We start from the raw sequence: 24402 nt of genomic DNA, 5'->3' as shown, positions 1-24402 counted from the left end.
TATTCAGACACTTTGACCTGACCATGTTTTGCTCAAGTGTTTTAAGATAATTTTTTTCTGACACAGTTTAACTCTGAGATCTTGTCATATTTTATTACCATTTTTTTTAAACTATAGTGAATAAACTGTATTAATAAATGAAATGTTCAAGGTGTCTGAATAAATTTTGGTTTGACTGTATGTTTCAGTATGGAAACGCAAGTAAAATGTACGTGTGGTAGAACCACACTTTACATAAAATTAACATACAATATATACAATTGGATATTCAGGGTTGTCAATCAGTTTTGATAATTGTACATGACTAATCTAGTTTTTTTATTATTTTATTTTTATTTTTAGCTTTTACACACACACACACACACACACACACACACACACACACATCTCAATTTAGTATTATTATAATTATTTTATTATTCTTAGATATCTCTTTTATTTTTTTAATTTTTGTTTTTGTTTTTTAATAAACAGTCATACAGAGACATTAGTTGCATCTAACTGTTTTAGCATCTGTGTCAAATCAAAAGCAGTTCAACTTTTAAACACACATATTGTACCCTATAATACACCCAGCGCAATGCGACGCAAGGCGCAGCGCAAGTGTGTTTGCAAGTTTGCGTCCGGCGCCGTTCGCGTTTTCCCTTTCAGCGCCACATCCTTAAATTAGTAAATGCATTTGCGCCAGTTAGTGCGCCCATGGGCGTGCTGGTCCAAAAAAGAGGTGTGTTCAGGCGCATTGCCGGGGCATTGCTATTTTAAGGAGCTGAAAATAGACTGCGCCATAGACCAACTCAAACCTGGTCTAAAGTCTAAAGTCAATGGCGCAATATTTTTTGTTAGAGCGCGTTGGTAGAAACTGCGCCTCTGGGAGCGTCCACAGTGCGCGTTGACTTTGCTTATTACACACAGGGATGCACATCACACAAACATGCCAAATATTAAAAACGAAAGGATTACAGTGTAAAAGAATATTATTGTGTAGGCTACATAAATATAAAAATGTAATGATGAATAGTCATTGCGTGTATTAGAATTAGGCTACCTATTTTCAATTTAACCTATTACTACTTATAATGATGAACGAAATTGATTGAAAAATCGTGCCAATACACACACATATATATATGAACTGACTCATCGCCAACAGATTCCGCCATGTAAATAGCAATCCGCCATGGCGCGAGTGCATCTCGCTCTTAAAGGGAATGGGAGATGACACTCTGATTGGTTTATTGAACGTTACGCCCATTACTCATTAAGAGAATAGGGACAACCCATTTCAAAAATGCGCCCCGGCGCACGGACCGTTTTTCCGTCGTTAAAATAGCAAAAGTGGATTTGGACACGCCCTGAGTGCACCTGTGCCGTGCGCTTTACACTTTGCGTTTAGATCGTTAAAATAGGGCCCATTGAAATCCCTGCATTCTTTTCCATTCTTTTGCGGCCCATCCCTGCATGAATAGCTGCATTAGCAACACAGGCTCATTGAAAAAAATGTGCTTACATTTTTTTAAAACTCAAAGGAAAAAAAAAAAATTAAAATACATACAAATCACTGCAGTTTCCAGCTGAAATGAACACTAGAGGCAGTTGGTCAGGGGGCATGAATTGTTAAATTGCGTTAATGAATTGTTAAATTTGCGTGAATTCATTTTTTTTTTTTTTAAGCACAATTTTTTTAATAATTAATGCATGATTAACTCTTTAAACCACAAATAATGCAAATGTTAACTTTGAGGGCCCAAGTGAGAGTAGGTAAACACACTCTTCAGTCCTTCCATGTACTAAGAATGATTCCACATGGGCAACTCCTCAAATGAAGCTTATGTGTTATTTTGTGTCTGAACAAATCTGATTACACTGAAGGAGTCCCCGACTCACAGATTCAATTTACAGGACTGCTAGTCAATAACACCACAACCTGAACTAATCAGATCTGTCCCTCTAGACTGTCATAATAAATGCTGAACGTGTTTGTTTTCGTTATTGATTTTGTACCTTGTCTCCAAATAAAATTAAAAGGATAGTTCACCCAAAAATGAAAATTTGATGTTTATCTGCTTACCCCCAGCGCATCCAAGATGTAGGTGACTTCAGTAGAACACAAATGATGATTTTTTAACTGCAACCGTTGCCGTCTGTCAGTCAAATAATGGGAGTGAATGGGAACTTGCATAGACAAATCCAAATTAATCCCTGCAGTTTGTGATGACACATTGATGTTCTAAGACACGAAACGATCGGTTTGTGTGAGAAACCAAACAGTATTTATATCATTTTTTACCTCTAAAACACCACTATGTCCAACTGCGTTCAGCATACGCTTAGTGAGGTCTGATCGCGCAGTGATCTTTCGTGCTTATACTTCAATGAGTGCTAGACATCACTTCCGCTGTCAGAGCGCGATCAGACCTCACTAAGCGAATGCTGAACGCAGTTGGACATAGTGGTGTTTGTAGAGGTAAAAAATTATATAAATACTGTTCGGTTTCTTTCACAAACCGATCGTTGGGGGTAAGCAGATAAACATCAAATTTTCATTTTTGGGTGAACTATCCCTTTAAGCAACTTGTGAGCAAAGCCTTATTTGACATTACAGAATCACACCTGTGATTCACAGATTCTTGAGGTGATTTCAGTATGAGCTCACGTGTAACACGTGAAATATAATTGCATCCTCTGGGTGTTTCGTGCCGCATGTGTTGTCACAAATAAAGAGGTGTTTAAACTTTAATATTGCCATTTCTAGGAGAAAGGAATAGTAGTCTATACAGATTAAATGCCACTGGAGACATAGGAACAGTAGACTCATTCTGTGAACTGTAATGAAAAATATGCATGAGGTGGTTATTCGATTACCATTCCCAAAGCCGTGTAGTGTAATTAAATGTTAATGTCTTGGTGAGAGAGTGCGAGTTTGCCATCTCTGTTTAGTAATGAGCAGCCTGAGTGAAAATGTTTGAATATGTCTGTCAGTTTGCATCAGAAAAGAAAAATAAGCAGCACAAATGGAGGTGTTTAGACCACACTGCTGCTTACAGAGCTGATTTAAAGCAGGTTGAGGGATAAATCTGCTGTGGTTTCGTTCACTGTAACTCACTATGACAGTTTAACCAAGAAAGCAGATGTTTGGCTTTGAACTTATGATAATCTCTAAAAAAGAACATTTGTAAAGAATATTATTATTGTTCCAAGGTTAACTAATGAGTTGTCATCTGTAAGTGGTTCAAAATAAAGTACAGAAGAAATTAATGGATACTTCTGGGATTTTCACCTACAAATACACTTCATGGAGACACTAGAACAATTGTACGAAGCATGGCATTGAATATTCACAATATATTTGTAATGATATTGCTGGCAATATAAAATGAAGCAACACTGTGAATATCACACAAATGATTCAATAATGTGTTTGAGATGATAAGTTTGATTCATTTCCGGGAATCTATTTAAAGTTTATTGTTATATTGGCGAATATAAATGAAAATGATTAAATCTTTCTTGTGTTCATTTGGTGAAAATATGCCGTGATCATTTTTAACTAGATTTGTTCTTATTATACTGTATTTGTTGAATACACTACCGTTCAAAAGTTTGGAATCTCTTGAAACAGGTTCTTATCCACCTCGACACACACACAGAGAGAAAATCTTCTGTGACCTCTGAAGCACTCATTTGGGACTGCATATGTTGCGTGCACCAGAACTGTTCTGAGGCTTTACACTCTTGAAGTGTGGTACTCCAAAAGTATGCTACACTTGAGGCGTTTTAAATGTTACATTGTTTTCCCTTCCCTCCACTGGACTGCTTCCCAAAAGAGCCTGATATTTAAGGCAGTGAAGCATGTTGAGTGGAAGAACACTTAGACTGAGTTGGATCACTGGCTAAAAAACAGCAGCCAGAACCGTATTTTATAATTTATGCAGACAAATCTGACAGTAAGTTGTTGTTGTTTTTGAGTCTCCTTCCCCTACTGAGGTACTTTAGGTGCATCCCAGCATCCTACATTAAAACAGTAGTGCAATGGATGTTCAAGTTCGTTCAAGTTCGTTCTACTCCTTCATTTCCACCTGTTCTGTTGTTACTTTGCTGTTAGCGTTTATGGATCAGGTCTTTTGCATTGGAATCGCTGGCTGTTGAACTGTTCCAAAAGAGGTTCATGATGTGAATGTACAGAGGTCAGCCAGAGTTGAACACATGCTGTTCATTTAGTGAGTCATTGATGGATTGAGTGAGTTTTGTCAGGCTGATTCAAACTGATTCATCTTGTGAGTTTGACAGTCATTTGCTTGTGAATCAAAACACAAGTGTTCCCAGGATTCTTTCCTCCTTTTTTTTTTGATTTTCTTGAGAAGAATTGTGACTTCCGGGTTTTACTGTTCATAATCTGTGCTAAATGAAGATATATTGATATTCTACAGATTTTTATATTAAACAAAGCATAATGGTGATCAGAAATACTTTATTTTTAGGGTCTACCAGGGAAAGATGGACCCCAGGGAAGACTGGGCCCTCCAGGACCAATGGTATGTAACATAAAAAAATCTGCATTGGGTTAACTTCAACCCTAAATGAACACTCCTGATCCAGCTAATCAAGTCCTTCAGGCTTATTTGATAATGTATGTGTCTCAGGGTTGGAACTAAACTAAACTGGACCTCTAGGAACTGACTTTTGTACCCCTGCACTAGACTCTTTGTCTTTCTCAGAATTGGTCATTAACTTTGGTCCTTTCAATATCTTATTTTAGGGCAGCCCTGGTGCTCCTGGGGCTCCAGGATCAAGTGGACCACCAGGGCAAATTGGTGATCAGGGGCTACCTGTGAGTATTGCATTATACAAACTAAACTCAGAATGTTGTATGCTGGTCATGTCCTCAGGTTTCTTCAGCTTATTGATATTATTCGGCTCAGTTCTATAAATATGGTTTTGTGGAGTTTAGTAGAGGGAACATTGAATTCTTGCAGACTGTCCTGCCACTGAGTCATTATCTTCATTGTCAGATTCCAGCATTATTCTCACTGAGGTACCAGAATACCCAAAGACAGAAAATAAGGGAGACCAGAATAAAAAAAATAAAAAAAATATGAGAACATGAAGTCAAGTAAATTGGTCCTTTGGTTCCCCACTCAACTGATATTGAATATACTTGCTAAAAAAAGACCAGCATGGTTGTGACCAGTATGTTCTGGTGTCGGTGTGCTGGTGTTCTTATTAGGCTTCTCAACTAGTTTAACTAGAAAGCCTACTTTGGCAGGGCTCAACAATAAGGATGGCCAGCTGGTCCAGGGCCAGGCCAAGACAGTTTCAGGCCACTTGACAGAACTTTCACCATGGCTGTGTTGCCTTCACTCATTTGGTCTTGCATATGTTGATTTGGCACATTATGTTATGCCTTGAAAAATTTAAATTTTTATTTTTCTGAGCTATTAAGAATGCCAGTAATGTGTTTCATCATATGCCATCATTTAATAGCTGTATATTTGTTCATGTATTCTTTTTATATATACAAATAGCATTTTTTTGTAAATGTGTATAATTCAATAATGACAACTCTCAGACTAGTTTTAGCACGTTGATGGATGATGTATTTGGTCTTGGTGGACTAGTATGGAAGACTTGCTACTGCCATTAGATGCACAGACACACTGCTGTGAGCATGTAAGATATGCTGCTGCTGCATAAATAGACATAAATATATCCCGTAGCAAATCTAGACAGGTGGAACTGGGGGAGGTGGAGGGTTTCAGAGGAAATTGTTAACCTGATTAAGACAATACTTTGATTAAGAAAGTGATTTCTGATTACCTTAATCCGGTTAAAGTCATACTTGAAGTAAACACAAATCGAATTAAGACCTGTGGAGTATTCCTATTTTAGTCGCATTATCGAAGTGTAGTATAGACATGTACACACCTTAATCACACTATTAACGTCGTGTGGGAGATTTCACCATATTTTGCGACAGGATACGTACACATACGGCAGCGGTCAACCGTTTGACGGCAAACAAGAGAGCATAACTTCAAGCAAGAAGGCATAAATCAGATTCTTCTCATCTCTTATCCAGTACTTCTGAGTTTGTCGCAGTGGAATGAATGAAATGTTGCCGAATGAAAGTACAAGGGAGGCCAGTTACTGGAGAATTTGTATCCGTCGTAGTCTATTTGCACGTATAGCATGACAAATGGTAAAGCATGTATAACATGTATACTGTACCATAACGAGGACTAAGTGTATGTGTGAAAATCTGGAGGGGAGCGTCAGAGGCGTGGCATGGGGACATAATGATGTGTGCCATTAATTAATCTATGTTCTATAACATGTAAAACAGGAATATTCTAAATATGAAAGAAATATTCTAAAAGCAACTCATGTAAACACCTTAATCAGAATATTGTATTATTCAGAATAAGGTCAATAAGTAGATTACTGCTGTCCATGTAAACGTAGTCAATGTCACTGGCTGGAGAATCAGTAGAGGACAATAAATTTGTGCCATTGAATAAGCAATGTGATTGCTAGCAAATTGCATGTAAAGGACCAGCCTTTGCCATCTAGAGTTTTATGACTGAAGTAGATATACAATAGAAAAAAAATATATATATATCAAGAAAAAATAAACATATGTATATAAACAAATATTAAACTTGGTGTGGACAGTAAAAATGTTAGCAGCCCAGCAGAAAAAAAACATATGTGCCAGAAAGACCATGCTGGTTGACCAAACAACATTTCCTGGTGAACAGAATAATTATGATGGCCCTCCAGCTAGAGGAGGGGAGTCCAATTCCACTCCTGTTGGGCCAATGTCCCACTGAGTTTAGCTCCAACCTGCCCTAACACACTTGCCTGGAAGTTTCTAGTAATCCTGAAATATTGATTAGCTTGGGTGTTTAATTATGATTGGAGCTAAATTCTGCAGAATAGTGGCCCTCCAGGAGCACGATTGGACATCATTGAGCTGGAGTAACACCAAACCTGCACTCACCAGAATGGACTAGCCTGATCTTTTTTTAGCAGGGGGATTTTCCATTGAAAAATCATAGGTGTAGAAGCTAGGAATTGATCTACAGTATTTATTATGATTTAAGGAGTCACTTTATTTATGCCTAGAAATCATTTAGCAGACAGCTCCACATGAGATACTGTATATCCTTATTGAAAAACATACAACGTATACAGTCTGACCAGTCAGAGAGAGACCAACAAACTGAGAAACCTCAGGTATTGTTTACACAGAGCCTCTGACTGAAATGTTTATTTCTCATTTGTATGTGAGAAGCACATGAGGGATTCAGTGATCTGAATTAACATCAGCCGCTGTTAGTTTCCTGCTGAGTGACACCTGTATTAATGTTGGAGCTCTATCACCTTGCATTTGTTCTCATAGATTTGTAAAGTAGAACCATATGCTTCACCGCAGTCTTGAGGAACATCTGCAGAGCTCGACTGCAGCGTGGCCTCTCAACACTGATTTGAAACCTGTACATCTTTCTCTTTATAAGCCCTGGAAGAGAGATTGTCAGTAAGATGACAGGTTTACGATCAAATTTAACCCAGTTTATAGTAGAGCAGGGCTTTGTTAATTCTACTACAATATATATATAGAGTCATAACCTCTTGGTCTGATGTGTGAAATTACATGCAGTACTTTAAATAAACTATGATCATATTCTCACACATTCTAGCACAACAGGAACATATGCTCATGATAAGTGTCTGTGCACCCCAGAGCCTCCAGTGAGGGTTACATCTCATTTTAACCCAGATGTTATGATATCAGAATTGTTTAGCAGCCACGGTGCTCTGGCCACGAATCCCGGTCTGTTTTCCAACACATTAGGTCAGCGATGCATCCATTTTATGCCTTTGGCTCCGTGATCAATTTGGTCAGCTCTTACATTCAAATCTCCCTCTCCAAACAGTCATTAATGTGTTCCTTTTGTGTCGTTTTCTTCTCCGATCGGTGAGTCACCAAGAATTCAGAAGTGTCTTTACTCGTTTTCTCTTTTTCTCTTTTTGCAGGGGCCTCCCGGCACTAAAGGCGAACGAGGAGAGAGAGTGAGTCTCCAATCTGCATCTAAACTGTCATGGAGTTTAGATTGGGGTGGTAGCATGTGGCATGGTTTATCAGCGGCAGGATTAAGCAGCTGGCTGACAGGCCTCTTGATAAAAAATCACAGCAGCAGCAGCGCTGAATTATAGCTCCTTTATTCACACTCTCTCTATATGCTCAGGGTTTTTAATTTAGCCGCTGCGGGAGCATTAAGAATAGCACTGGTACAGCTGAAGTTGTCTATCAAGCTTCACAGTGAGACTCTGTCCAGAGCTTTCACAAAGCAATATATTTGTGTTTTTATTCTGATTTCTTCACTGCTGCGGTACCGTCCGCCACACAATGGGCGTGTGGAGAGTGTTAAATTGGGGGAATTAAACACCCACGTTGTACAGGCTATTAGCCACCTTGTAAAGCAGCTAAAGCGTACTTGTGTGTTGTTGCTTTATTGTCACAACAGCTTGTGGTCTTAATCCAGGCTGAATGCTTGTTTTTTAGGTGTCAATACTGGTGCTGGTGGCTTAGAAAATTCATTATCAGACAGGAGAATATGGTCAAAATAGATGTATTTTTATATTATCATTATTTCTTGTAGTTTGGCATACAACAAAATGGCTGCTTGTTGTAATTATTGCATCAGTAATCGGTTTAAAACAATACTCAAGTTAATATCAAATTAACTAATATAAAATCAAAAGTACTCCAGTTCTTCCTCAGAAGCTTTCATTGTGTTTCAGTGTAATAACTTTGGCTGCGTTTACACTGGCACAAAAAATCCGATCTTTTGCTCACATCTGGGAATTAGTTGCACACGTGTAAACACAAAAATCCGCACGAGATCCGATTTTTCCGCATCCGATCTGAGCCACTTCCAAATGTGGTTTTAAATCCGATACATATCCGATCTGTGGACATGCGACCTACTTCTAAACACGCATATCTAAACACGCATATCACTAAAAGGTAGCTTTAATGTTGTATTATGAAGCAGACATGCTTGTATGCACTTTCACTAAAAATTCGCAGCTTTATTATTGAGGTGGGAACTTTATGTCACGTTATCTATTGTGCACACACATATACATTCAGCAGTTGAATTTCAACCTTTGCCCATTTAATTTAAAAGAGACCGCTGTGTTCTCTTTCTTATAAGCCAAAACCTCCACTGTAGCTTGTAGAGTTCTATAACTGATAACTGTAGATAAAATATCAAAAGCAAATTACCTTTATTTTCCGTTCTGTATCCGTTCAGTCAGGATTCACGCTGCAATATCCATGACACTGACAGCTGTTAACTTATAATCATGGCCACTCGACATGAAATAATTTTAATAGCACGGCCATTCAAAACCCAAGTATCTACTATGTGCATGTAAAACTATCAATGACGATCACTTTGGGGCAGGAAGTAATGTAAACACAGATATCGGATACCAGTCGCGTATAAAGGGAATGTAAACACACTGGCCAAAAAATCGGATATGGTCAAAAGATCGGATCTGTGCATTAAGACTTGCAGTGTAAATGCAGCCTTTTTTTTCTGGCAGACTGATAAAAACTCTCTCACAGTTTGATTTAATTTCACACTGTTTTTTTTTTTTTTTTTCTAGCTCTTTACATTTTTTGTGCGATTCACTTTAGATAGACTGTTACTGTTCCCATGCTGAGGCTGATACCAAACACAATTTGTCCACCTGTTTAGTGTTTTTAGAAGTACAGCAACTAAAGCATTATTATATGAGAGAGAGAAATATTGTGTAATCTATATATATATATATATATATATATATATATTATATATATATATATAATGTATGTATATATATATATATATATATGTATGTATGTATATATATATATATATATATATATATATATATATATATATATATATATATATATATATATGTATATATATATATATATATGTATATATATATAATATATATATATATATTTTTTAATCAAGCCCATATCCTTAAAAACATTTTAATGACTTATTACTACAAACATTCATTAAAAAGGATTAGTTCACTTCAGAATTAAAATTTCCTGATAATTTATTCACCCCCATGTCATCCAGGATGTTCATTTCTTTCTTTCTTCAGTTGAAAATAAATTAAGGTTTTTGAGGGAAAAAATGTCAGGATTTTTCTCCATATAGTGGATTTCACCGGGGTACAATGGGTTGAAGGTCCAAATTGCAGTTAATAAGAATAATTGTCTTATCTAGCGAAACAATGTCATTTTCTAAAAATAATAAAAATGTATATACTTTTTAACCACAAATGCTCGTCTTGCACTGCGACCTACCACACATTATGTAATCACGCTGGGATGATCACGCATGACGTAGGTGAAAGTACGAATGTGCAAAGACTAAGACAAACGGCCTTTATAAAAAAAGGTAGAACAACAATGTCGCAATATTTTGAAGTTGGAGGAGAAAATGAGATGGAGTTTTTCACCCTACCGTGGTACTTCCACCTACGTCACGCGTGACCTTTCCATTGTGATTACGTCATGCATGGCGCATTGCAGAGATAGTGCAAGATGAGCATTTTGTGGTTAAAAACTATATACTAACTATACTATGTACTGCTTTTTTTTTTTTTTTTAGAAAATGACTGATCCTTTTGCTAGATAAGACCCTTATTCCTAGGCTGGGATCGTGTAGAGCCCTTTGAAGCTGTGAAGTCTACTATATAGATAAAAATCCTAGAATGTTTTCCCCAAAAACCTCAATTTCATTCCGACTAAAGACAGAAAGACATAAACATCTTGGATGACATGAGGGTGAGTAAATTATAAGGACATTTTAATTCTGAAGTGAACTAATCCTTTAAGATAAAACACGGTGCTGCAGAATTGACCATTTTCCCCCACCATCGGAGAATATGTATATAATACATTATAACACCCTATTTCCGGATTTTGTTGTTGTTTTTAACAAAAACATAGCTTATGAAATAATTTTCATTAAAATATTCATTGGAATGGTTTAGAACTAGGCCAATGGAAAATCACTTGTATTCATCGCCCACTAATCTGAATGTCCTATTGTAGGAACGCATTCTTTTTGTGTCATTCTAAATCACAGAAATACTCTGAATCCAGTATTTCTGAGTCAAAATTCACCACCCTAAAGCTCTTCCTCAGGAAACGGTCCAGACTTTGAGAGCAAACAGAATATCTTGCCTTTTTATTGATTGTCTCAGTTTTTGCAGCTCTCTTTTTTTGGAGCCGGCATTGAGGAAACAGAATAAATCATACTGTAGTGAACACATAGTTCAAGTGCTTGAGATATGGCTAATCAGACTTATTGAACATGTTCTTTTTTGTAGCTTTCATAGTATGTAATGTTTGTACACATGCCAATGGGTTAAAATGATTATAACATTTAATCTAAAATGACAGAAAGACATCCCTGCCTTAATCCCATGTTGTTTGTTTCTGAAGGGTGACATGCAGTCTCATGCCGCTGTCCGCGCCATAGCACGACAAGTTTGTGAACAGCTCATTCAGAGTGAGTTGATCATTTGTATATTTCTGCTTGAGTATATTGAAAGAAATTATTGGGGTGCATTGAATAAATCAAAAATTATAGTAAAGAATTTTATATTGTTCCAAAATATTTTATTTTCAAATAAACTGTTCAAATTACTGTTTACACAAAAAATATTAAAGGTGCAGTATGACAGCTAGGGGTTTGAAATTGGTACTTCAGTCCAAATTCAAAACATTGGAAAAAGTTGTTTCCCCCGCCCCCTCCTCAGACTCAATGGTCGCGCGGGCGCGGGTTGCCAGATTAAAAAAAACATGCAACAGGAACAAGTGCAATTGACAATGAAAGGCAACGAGCCTTACAATTTACATTGATTGAGTTGATTTATCCGTGTTTTAATATGCCTCTGGACATAGAGCTTTTTAGGTCGGGTAGAATCTGCAATCTCTGACCCAGTTCGTTTGCTGGCTTCCATGGCTGCAATACGCTGTGTTTTCCAATAACTGTCAACCCGGGGTGTTGAACTACTATTGGGTGAATTGGCAGTGGGCGGGATCACACAGAACAAAACAAAAACAGAGATTCCTTCACGGAACTCACATTTCTAAGAATAGTAATTTTTTGTAAAAAAATTTTTTGGAGAAACAAGTATGTGAATTTAGCATGTTTCCTAAATATCTGAAAACATATTATGGTATTTTTATGCTTTAGAACAGTCAAAAAATTACATACAGCACCTGTTGCAGAACTGTTTTTAAAATTGATAAGAAATTTCTCCTGGGCACCAAATCAGCATATTAGAATGATTTCTGAAGGGTCATGTGACATTGAAGAAAATTCAACTTTGCCATCACATAAATTTAAAATGTTAAATTATATTAAAATTGAAAACAGTTATTTTAAATTGTTATAATATTTCATAATATTGTAATTTGTTTCTGTTTTTTTTTATTTTTTATTTTTTTATTATTAAATAAATGCACCCTTGGTGAGCAAAAGAAACTTCTTTCAAGAACATTGAAAAGTTTGAATGGTTAACAAGATTTTTTAGTGTACTATATGTGAACACATATATTAGATCTAACACTATTCATTTGCACACCTCATGACTCAGAGGAAGTCATATAACTTCTGCAAAGTAAGTTCCACAAAGTAAATATTTTCTCACCTAATTTCTTTTTCCTCTCTCCCCCTCAGGTCACTTGTCTCGCTACAACTCTATCCTGAATCAGATTCCCAGTCAGTCTGTTTCAGTACGGACAGTACAAGGTCCACCAGGTGAGGCTGGTCGGCCGGGACCTCCGGGGCCACAGGGTGAGCAGGGTCCTCCTGGCAGACCAGGATTCCCTGGAGCCAGTGGGCAAAATGGCCGCCCAGGAGAGAGAGGTAAAAAAAAAAAAATTCCATTTGAAATAACCTACTGCATTGATAGACACTGTAAACTGCTGATACAGTATGGATAGTGCAACAGTACATGCATGCGTTTTGAATTTGAATGCATTAAATTGTTGGGTAAACAGGCTGAATCAGAATTTTTGAAGATTAAATTGATAGAAATAGTTTGTGAGTGCTTGGAAATAATATCAAAATGAGTAGGTCACAGTGGGGTATTAGATGCATAAACAAAATGCAGTGTATACTGGATTACTTTCAAATCGAGTAGTAAGGAAAATGATTAGTTAATGGTCCTCAAGAGAAATGCTGCTCCTGCAGCTTAAGGTTAAGTGTTCTTGAAACTACAGTATAATAATAATGACCAAGTAGCATGACCTCAGCAATCCTATCCGTATCCGATAAAGTCCCATTTCTTATATACACCATTTGTCCTACACAACCTGTGATCATAAACGATATGTAAACTACGATGTCTTTTTTATGCTTAATGTAAGAAAAAAACAAACAAAACAACTACTTCAAAGATACACCAATGCTTTAAAGCAAAAAATCTATTTTCATTTAGCTAAATAAGCAGTTGTAAAAAAATTCTTATATTGACCTACATTAGGTAACATTTTGGTGTATGTCTATAAATATAAGTATTGTATGGTCTTTATAGCAACTAATATTTTTGCTTTGTATGAATGTTATAGAAAATAAATATTTTTGATAAATATTAAATGAAGATGTAAGGTTTGAACCAAACCATAAATATAACTGTAGGAAAAACTAATACATTTGGCTGTAAAAATTAGAGTATTTACAAAGTCCCTTTAAGACAAGTCATTTCACTCGGCGGCCATCTTTAAAACACCTCTCGGGCATTCAAGTGCAGCTCCTATCTCTTTGAATAGGGAAACATCAAATTCTCCAAAACTGTAATATTTGAAATCACCAATGAAATCTGACTACACCTGTCTGATAAATTTTGTTTCTAAACACTCAAATCTTGAGTAAAAACTGTATTTTTCAGGCTGGATCAAGCTAATGCGCATGCGTAGTCCTAAATGCGCGTCTCTTGTGCCTCATTTCGGAGGCACACGTCTAATTGTTTCTATAGGAACCGGAGCTTCTAACGGCCGCTGCAGTGATGCAATGACTTACCAGTCAGCGATTGGCTCTTATTTAGAAGGCGGGACTTATTCCGCCATATTGCGCGTTACACTTTCTCCCATTCAAAACAATACAAGTGACGCGTCTTGTGCTATTCTATAGTCTTTTGTATTTTATATTATATTAAAGTTGGTCCAAAGTATATATATATTTTTTCTGAATCTGGATTTTTTTTTTTTTTACTTAAAAAAGACTGTACACAGTGTGCATTAGATCTACATGACCCCAATGCCAAAAGTAACACTTTATCATGAGTAATTGTCCACAGTGCTTAGTCTCCTGTCCTCAATTAGAACAGCTCTGACACAGCCTTTGGTTTCAGCATGAGATATTTCACCATCATTACTGCTGCTTCTCTCGGGTCTGCACACTCAAACATTCAGATATCAAACAGGAACATGCAGAGCATGGAGATGATGCTTTCAGGGCAAAACAGATCAGCTAATGAGGGATAACAAAGGGGGGATATTTGTCTGTTTATGTTAACATGGAGTCTATAATGAGGAATCCCATTCAGAGGTTCTCTAGTAGATTGTCAGTCTTGTTCAGAGGTGATGAAGATCAGACTGCCCATGGGGCAAAAAGCTGCTTACATTTAGAGTGTTCAGACCCTTAGAGACAAACCATATCTGTTTCAGGAGGTCTTGTTAACAGATTCATTCATTTTTAAGGGGATTTTTTGTGATTTTATTTTTTATTGCTGTTTTTATTTCCAATGTCAACTTCTTTAGATGGATGGATGGATGGATAGATAGATAAACAGATACATACATACATACATACTATGGATTCATATTATGGATGGATGGATAGATATTCCCTTTTGCTGTAGCTCCCACCCATATCTTACTGACAGATAATTACAACAAACCTTTCAGAATGTGTTATTAACACCAGCCAGGCCTTATATTTCTTTCCCTGTGATCTTCTAGGGGTGTGGAATAGGTTAAATCACATGGACAGAGAAGAATACAGCTACTTCAGATGGCTTTGCGTGTTCTAACAGCTCTCCATCTCTTTGTCTAGGTCTCCCTGGAGAAAGGGGAGAGAAGGGCAATCCAGGGATAGGCACACAAGGTCCTCGTGGTCCTCCAGGACCCCCAGGTGAGAGACTGTTCAAATGTTACTTTTAAGTCAGAATCAATGCCTTTGTCCTCAAGTAAGTAGTAAAAATTAATTACATTTCAAATTGGAAAAAGTAAAACACAGTCTCTTCATACTGCACAGACTACAGGAGTTTCCATTATTAAATGTCCTCTGTCAAAGAAAACACAAGCTTGCAAAGTTTTAATAACCTCTGCACACATCTTGATCTGTTTTTGGTTCCTTTGATTGCTGTCTAGAATATCAAGCAGATATTGAAACAATATTTGGGTCAGAGAGAAATGTTTTCATATTGATTTTAGCAGTACGGCTGGTCGGTATAGGCTTTGAAAAATGTCAGCGACTGCTCATTGTTAATTGTGCTTTGATCAATACTCCTCACAAATGAGATTCATTGAAGCAACATAGCTGTAAGAACTCGAGACATCTGAGAAGGATGTGGACTGGCAAAAGCTAAAACTTGTATTTTGTGAGGAAGAAATCCAGACATACTATGGGTGTGGAGTTTAGCTGGGTTTTATGAGGCAGATATTAATGCCCAATGTTTTATCCCACTCAGGGCCTCCTGGAGAAGGTCGGACAGGAAGTCAGGGCCCTCCAGGGAGACCTGGAATTCAAGGCACCTCAGGACGTCCAGGTACCCCTGGTAGCCCTGGTGCTGCTGGACCCCCCGGCTACTGTGACCAGAACTCCTGCCTCGGGTACAACGTTGGAGGTAATCCTGTCATTCTCTTCTACTGTCTCCCAAAAACTCCCTCTATCTCTCAAAATTTCTCAATTTCATTCAAACCCTATTCTATCAGATACAATCTAGTGGGTCTAATTAAGTGATCTTATGCATAAAGAAAAGGTTCTCAGTGAATCTCAGGTGAAATTTTCTCCAGATTCACAATGGGCACATATTTGTTCATATGTTGAATGCATATTATTCTAAATGATGGAGCAGTGCCTACATGCAATGAAACCCCTAGTGAAAAAAAATATATATACTTAGATGTATTTTAAATACATTTGTGACCCATGCTGTCAAAATGAGTTGCATTGGCACAGGCTAATTTTGAGCTAAAGGCAAAAGTGTCAAAGTGAAAAATTTGCGGTTTTCACAAAAATGAGTTCATTAAGCCCTCGTCTAGCATGTCTAGCAATGTCCAAATAGCAATTAAACATCTAAAAGTATCTATATTTGTATGTTTTGTGTCCATAAAAATATGCTGTTTTTTCTCTGCTCACATTTCTGGACGACTGGTGCTTCTCTCAGCACAAGTTTGTTATCATTGTATTCACAAAGCATTCCAACTTTGTGGATATTCATAGTGAATTCTCGATGGCATGAGTCTGAACCAATGAAATGTGATTTTCAGACTCATGCTGATGTATACAAAACAATCTTACTCACACTGACTGACAGATCCGAAGCACAGGCACAAAGACGCAATCCCGATATACATAGAATTACAGTAGGCTTATTTATATAAAAAAAAAAATGTTTTGGCGAGTATTCACGCAGAGATTATCTGTTATGTCTTAAAGGATTAGTTCACTTTCAAATAAAAAATTCCTGATAATTTACTCACCCCCATGTCTTCCAAGATGTTCATGTCTTTCTTTCTTCAGTCGAAAAGAAATTAAGGTTTTTGATGAAAACATTCCAGGATTATTCTCCATATAGTGGACTTAAATGGAGCCCAAACGGTTGAAGGTCAAAATTACAGTTCCAGTGCAGCTTCAAAGAGCTCTACATGATCCCAGATGAGAAATAAGGGTCTTATCTAGAGAAACCCTTGCTCATTTTCGAAAAAAAATAAATAAAAAAAAATAATAAAATAAAAAAAAATATATAACTTTTAACCATAAATTCTCATCTTGAAGCTCTCTTCTTCTTGTTCTTCTTCTCTATTAGAATTCCAGCAGTGTAGATGCTACTAAGTGTATTACTGCCCTCCACAGGTCAAAGTTCGAACTAATTGTTGTATACTTGCACTAGCATATTGTATATGACAATTTAATTCAAACTTTGACCTGTGGAGGGCAGTAATACACTGCTGGAATTCAAATAGAGAAGAAGAAGAAGAAGAGAGCTTCAAGATGAGCAATTATTGTTAAAACGTATATAATTATTATTTTTTTTTTTTAGATAATGAGCGATGGTTTCTCTAGATAAGACCCTTATTTCTCGACTGGGATCATGTAGAACGCTTTGAAGCTGCACTGAAACTGTAATTTTGATTTTCGTTTGGGCTCCATTGAAGTCCACTATAAGGAGAAAAATCCTGGAATGTTTTCATCAAAAACCTTAATTTCTTTTCGACCGAAGAAAGAAAGACATGAACATCTTTAATAACATGGGGGTGAGTAAATTATCAGGAAATTTTAATTTGAAAGTGAACTAATCCTTTAAGTGAATGCTTAGTTAATTGTTGGGGGAAAACATCTGATGTGTAACATTATATCAGATTCATGTGATACAGTAAGTCTAAATATGTTGGCTGTCTGTTTCATTAATGTTAATCAAACAATTGCCGAATTTTGGAAAAAAAAAGTTGAATATGTTTCTTCCTATAGATATGGGTTTTGACTTGGTTTGTGCCAAATTTGGTGGTATTACCAGGGATTTTAAGGTATGGTTGCTATGTGATTTTGTTTTGGAATCTCCAGAAAACTTTAACGTGATTTTTTTCTCAAAATTGACTTTGCTGACTCTGTCGACTTCAAACAGGAGTTCCTCTGTCATTTTTTTGTCGAATTTCAACAAATCATACACCAGTTTGAGTTTGAGTTTTTAGAGACTGTGAAAATAACAATAACTCTTTTTTGATCATTTTGCTCATTGCGACTTATTTTGCCAGCAACGGGTCACATTTATTTTGTGCTGAGGAAACTACAAATACATTTACATATTTATGTGCTAAATAAAAATATTCTGCAATTGTACTTTGGGTATACTAAACTGGTATACTTAAAGTCTGCTAAAGTGGAACAAATAATATTTTACTTAATGCACCTTAATTTTGCGGAAGTAGTGCTGAGGTCCAACTAAAGATATACTGAAGTATATTTGATTGTGTTAAAGTGGAACTATTGCAAGTATACTTTAGGTACACTTTAAATATGTTGCACTTAAAGACTGACATTATACAAAGATCATACAATCCTTATTAATCGTGATATTAAAAGACTTTTTAGGCATATTAAGAAATGTGCATTGTGCAATAAATAAATACTCCAAATAAAGTTAATTATAATTTAATATCAGTAAGTCTGTAAGTGATATGTCAAACATAGATTTGAAGAATACTTAGTATGAAATGAATGTATTTAAAATAGATTTTATACACCAATATAAAAAAAACAGCTCCAGTCCAATCCACTCTGCTTCCACTCTGCTTCTTGAGGGAACGTTACTTTTAAATGTTCTCTAAACTATATGAAAAAAGTATTAAGTAGTAACTTATAAAAAAACAGACGAACGTCTTACTAAAATGTTTCCGAAAAACGTTCCATGAATATGAATAAAAATATATAAATAAATTTTGATAACATTATTAAAGACCAGATAACATTGAATGAATGCTCTGTTAATGTTACTGGAAGAACATTTGTTCATAACTTTGTGACAACCTTGCCTGAACATTAAAGGTGCCATCGAACGTATTTTTACAAAATGTAATATAAGTCTAAGGTGTCCCCTGAATGTGTCTGTGAAGTTGCAGCTCAAAATACCCCATAGATTTTTTTGAAATTAATTTGTTTTTTAACTGCCTATTTTGAGGCATAATTAGAAATGCGCCGATTCATGCTGCGGCCCCTTTAAATCTCTCGCTCCCTGCCCTCCCGAGCTCTCGACTCTATCATTGCATAAACAAAGTTCACACAGCTAATATAACCCTCAAAAAATGGATCTTTACAAAGTGTTCGTCATGCAGCGTGTCTAATCGCGTAAGTATTGTATTTATTTGAATGTTTACATTTGATTCTGAATGAGTTTGAGGCTGTGCTCCGTGGCTAACGGCTAATGCTACACTGTTGGAGAGATTTATAAAGAATGAAGTTGTGTTTATGAATTATACAGACTGCAAGTGTTTAAAAATGAAAATAGCGACGGCTCTTGTCTCCGTGAATACAGTAAGAAACGATGGTAACTTTAACCACTTTTAACAGTACATTAGCAACATGCTAACGAAGCATTTATAAAGACAATTTACAAATATCACTAAAAATATCATGATATCATGGATCATGTCAGTTATTATCGCTCCATCTGCCATTTTTCGCTGTTGTCCTTGCTTGCTTACCTAGTCTGATGATTCAGCTGTGCACAGATCCAGACATTAATACTGCCTGCCCTTGTCTAATGCCTCGATCATGGGCTGGCATATGCAAATATTGTTACGTAACAGTCGTGTTATGTTGAGATTCGCCTGTACTTCGGAGGTCTTTTAAACAAATGAGATTTATATAAGAAGGAGGAAACAATGGAGTTTGAGACTCACTGTATGTCATTTCCATGTACTGAACTCTTGTTATTCAACTATGCCGAGGTAAATTCAATTTTCAATTCGATGGCACCTTTAAAGTTCTAGGAACGTTCCCTGTTAGCTGGGTAGATAGATAGATAGATAGATAGATAGATAGATAGATAGATAGATAGATAGATAGATAGATAGATAGATAGATAGATAGATAGATAGATAGATAGATAGATAGATAGATAGATAGATAGATAGATAGATAGATAGATAGATAGATAGACAGATAGATAGACAGATAGATAGACAGATAGACAGACAGACAGACAGACAGACAGACAGACAGACAGACAGACAGACAGACAGACAGACAGACAGACAGACAGACAGACAGACAGACAGACAGACAGACAGACAGACAGACAGACAGACAGACAGACAGACAGACAGACAGACAGACAGACAGACAGACAGAAAGAAAGAAAGAAAGAAAGAAAGAAAGAAAGAAAGAAAGAAAGAAAGAAAGAAAGAGATTTTATGCACAAATAGGTGCAGATGCCCAATGAAATGAAACCCAATGGAATCTACATGTAGTTATCAAGGTAACCATAGATACTGTACATCTGAATGTCAATTATAGAGTTAATCTGGAAACAGCGTCCCTGACGAGTCCTTATTGAGCTGTGGGTTTAAGACTGCTTAAGGCTTCACAGATAATAATCACTATAGAGCAAACTGATGAGAGAACATACCGCACCATCTTCTCTATTGTTATACTCTGCATCCTTTTGAAGTGCTATGCACATTCTCATTGAGACTGTATTTCCATAAATGCTAATGAAAGGCAAACCCATTGCTTTAAACAAGCTTGTGGTCTGACTCAAAGATTTTTGTCCTATTAAACTGGCCCTTCCTAAACAGTTATTCTACTAATAAATTTCTCATGGAGTCTAAATGCTATCAAAGTTTAAGAGCTAGCTGTGTGCTTACAAGATTTCAGTATTTCAATAAGCCGATTTAATATGAGAAAGGCTGGACAAAAATGGACAGCACTCTTTAAATAATTGATTTATCAGATCAAGGCTTTCAACTGAACGCCTCACGGATTATTGTAGTAAAAAAAAAAAAAAAAAAAATGCTAATTTTCTCTGGGGTTTCTGCCATGTAAGGCCATTAAATGACAGTGTAATATTCCACTCAATAGATGAAATAATGCATCAACACTTTTAAGATCTATAAAGGTTATAGCTTTAAGCTTTCACAGTCAGCAGAAAATCTTGCAACACAGCTTAATAGTATTGCAAATTGCTCTGTAACTTATTCAGCCCTCATTCTCTGGGACAATACTTCATTTCTAATGAGAGAATGTAACTTTTATGTGTATTGACCAGGTTTTAATGCCTTATTGAGAATCCTTGACTCTCCTTCTGAAATGCCACTATGTAAAGATTACAGTAGGAGTCTAGCAGTCGAGGTGTTGCTGAAAGCATCATGTGGGTTATATCAGGCTCACACTTACCACAATGTCTCTCTCCTCTTTTACCGGGGCATCACTGTCTCACACCTACATGTGAAGGTCCAGAGCAGTATGAGAATGACTACTGAGAAACAGTAGAGAGCCACCTGCTCTTCTCCTCCTCTCTCCCTTCATTTCTTCATCCCACCTCCTTCCATGGGAACACCAAAGACTGTATCTGGGGGAAGGTCTTTTCACAATCCAGAACATAAAATCCCCTTTCGAAAATGCCCTTTTACCATCTACCTAGTTCCCCAACCCTCAAAATGTCACCACCATTTAAGCCCCATACTGTTTTAACCCTTCTGAGCATTGTGCAAACTTCAATTTTAGTCTCTTTTCGGACAAACAATGAGGCGTTTTCAACCGTTTCTGGCTTTAATGTCTTCTTATTTTGTTTTATGAGATTGTTAAACCCAAGTCTAAACCAAGGAGGCCTATAATAACTGTAATAGCATTCCCGTTCGTCTTAATGGCAGCTGCTTGCCTGGCGCAGGACCCTTGAAAGTACGTGATTTGAAATCCGCCATCTTTGCTCTTGGGTGCTCAATTCTGCAGCCAGATTTTTTTGAGCCAATCACCTGAGCCATAAAATTCCATTTGACTAATCACCCTGGAGCTGCAGGAAAATTATGTCATGATGATTACACTGAATGGCTGATGGCAACAAACCTATGCGCTTTAAGAACCTTCCAAAATTGATCAGTCACTCCACCTTATTTTGAAATGCCGAGGTAAGCTATTTTCTGTGAATCTGTGAGACTTCCGATTCATTAGCAACTATAGGTAAATAACAAAGTGCAATAAATGGTGAAACCATTTGCTCTACAAATCAGTGTGTTTATGTGATGATAAAATTAAAATAATATAGTAACAAAAACCTGTTTGCAATATCAAACAGCATAACAGACTGTTTTTTGTGCTACTAAAACAACTGGAAGCAGATGACACTGGAATTCTTACACATTCAGATTATTAATGGCTTCACCTGCTCTTACTTTAAAAAATAAGGTGGATATTATAGTAGATGTTTTATTGAAATATTTGCCGGAATATATCAACACTTACCAGTAGGGGCTAACTAAGCTATGCTAACCAGCTAAACCGTTGGTCTAAACTAAGCTAATCACAATAACAACTCCCTTCTTCCTTTCTGCTCTGACTTTATGCCTTTATCTCTTTGCTGTTCCCTTCTTTCTAACTCAACGCCTGCTCACTTGGTGGTGGTGACTGAAAAAGATGGCAACCGATCTAATTCCCCCATGTTCCCATAGTACAACAGTTACCCTCCAACCCCTACCAAAACTACGGCCCCGCCACCAACTACGACGACGAGGAGGATGACGAGGACCCTTACCGTGGCTACCGTGCCTACCCTCCTCAGTACTACCAACCCAGCTACCCTGACCCCCATGCCTCCAGGCTTGGCCCCGCCCACCCTGGTGACACGGTGGGGATGAGGTCACCTGGCACGCGTCGCTTCTCCCGCAGCACGGCCGAAGATGGGAGCATCGGTGAGTCGGAAGTACAAGTGAAGGCCGAATAGCCTGGGTGGGTGGCCAGCAAACAAACCGTCCACATACATTTTTCATCAGAATATCCTGCAGGATAGGACTGAGGGAAATCCGAAAAGTGCCTGCTATATGCATCCTTATAGGGGTGGGTGTGTGGACAAGATTAGAAAATGAAACTGTGCCGATATTCATTCAGTGACTTTTCTGTCTTTTGTGAGGCTGCATGTAGCCAATGAAATGAAAAGCAAGTTCAAACAAAGAAAACATTTTAAAAAATTGTCTTGATGTCCAGTAAAAATCGAAACATTCTTTTAAAAAATAAGATACATTTGCTTGAAGAAAAAATTGTTAGATTGTGTACCTCACTGGCAGGTTTTTTTTTTTTTTTTTCTGTTGAGGTTTACACTTAAAAAACAATGGGTTTGTAAAATTTGGGAATTTATTATAATAATAATAATAATAATATTATATATATATATATATAAATAAATTTGCTTTTTTTCATGTTTAAATAATTTTACCTCATATTTCAATTTATGATTAAAAACGGTCATCATAAAAACAAAGATTTATTCTCTAAAATCAAGTCTTAAAACATTACACATTATTTCTCTTTACGTAAATGCATCTTTTCAAAGGATGTATACTGATATCTTTACTGGAAATCAAAAAAAAAAAAATAATTAAAAGGATTATTGCAGCGTAGTGGTTTTGAATTGTGTAGTCCATATCTTTTGTAAATGATAATGGGGGTGTCTGTACAGTTTGTGTATTTTTTTTAAGTGCATATTGGTGATCTGCTATGTTACAAATTTCACAAATGTTTACAGCATTTTGCAGTTATCTGGAACGGGCTGCTTAAGTTATTTTATTTAGAGAAGAAAATACCTCCGTTGATGCTTTTGATGTTCTTATCACTAGCAGTTATTTATGAAAAGCTGAATTCTTAAACACTTATTAATGAACCAAACATAATCTCGTCATTTTTCATTGGTACGTCACAGTAACACCTTGTGTAACACACAATTTGTCTGGATCGTAACTGTATTATCACACATTTATGTGAACTTCCTTTACATACATATGGTCTCGTAAGACAAAATATCATGCAGGGGATTGCAGTGGAAGCTCTCAAACTGTTTTTCTATAAAAGAAGAGCTGAGCATGGCATCCTTTCGTGTCTCTGTGGTCCTGTTTCTATTGGGTCTGCTCACTGTGAAAGAGACCTGAAGAGTTAGAGTTAGGCCTGTGGTCTACCATCCTTTCAGAAGGAATCAAACTGCATGTGGAGCAGGCGCCAGTGGAAAGACTCATCCCCAGACCTTTGAATCTACAAAGTAATTTATTTTTACTTTATTATTTGTTTTTGTAACCAATAAAACTGTACTGCAACAATGACTCGAGATGATGTCTCGTCTGGCCTTTGTGGTTTTCCGTTCTGTGTGCTGCTAATTGGTCGCCCACAGAAAGTTTTAAAGATTACATTTAAATAACTAATTTTCTTTTTAATAAACATGTTTGGTATAATGAGCTTACATTTTGGAACATGCACTGGAGTTCCTGCTTTGTAAATGTTTACAAGCAAACTCAGTTTTACCTTTACATAAATTTAACATCGCAAAAGACACCAGAGGCTAACAAGGGCGTTTCATTTCCATCCCAACACAATGTTTTTTTTATAA

At 36.7% G+C, this 24402-nt stretch overlaps 1 protein-coding gene across 5 annotated transcripts in view; it reads left to right on the top strand.

Moving 5' to 3' along the window:
* The window catches only part of col14a1a (collagen, type XIV, alpha 1a), a 173418-nt gene extending 149302 nt beyond the window's left edge, over positions 1-24116 (top strand). For 3 of the 5 annotated variants that reach the window (XM_067402626.1, XM_067402607.1, XM_067402599.1), the window contains 8 exons: positions 4479-4532; positions 4757-4828; positions 8035-8070; positions 11525-11591; positions 12768-12956; positions 15147-15224; positions 15784-15939; positions 22481-24116. In XM_067402626.1, the coding sequence (XP_067258727.1) occupies positions 4479-4532; positions 4757-4828; positions 8035-8070; positions 11525-11591; positions 12768-12956; positions 15147-15224; positions 15784-15939; positions 22481-22752 (924 nt within the window). In that variant the 3' untranslated portion in view covers positions 22753-24116. Of the gene's footprint in view, positions 1-4478; positions 4533-4756; positions 4829-8034; positions 8071-11524; positions 11592-12767; positions 12957-15146; positions 15225-15783; positions 15940-21266 lie in introns of all 5 variants that reach the window. The other 2 variants (XR_010896578.1, XM_067402617.1) reach the window with 2 other exon arrangements.
* Positions 24117-24402: the final 286 nt, after the last annotated feature.

Source organism: Chanodichthys erythropterus, chromosome 2, assembly GCF_024489055.1.
Source record: "Chanodichthys erythropterus isolate Z2021 chromosome 2, ASM2448905v1, whole genome shotgun sequence".
NCBI lineage: Eukaryota > Metazoa > Chordata > Actinopteri > Cypriniformes > Xenocyprididae > Chanodichthys > Chanodichthys erythropterus.
This window is presented reverse-complemented; position numbering and strand designations above follow the sequence as displayed.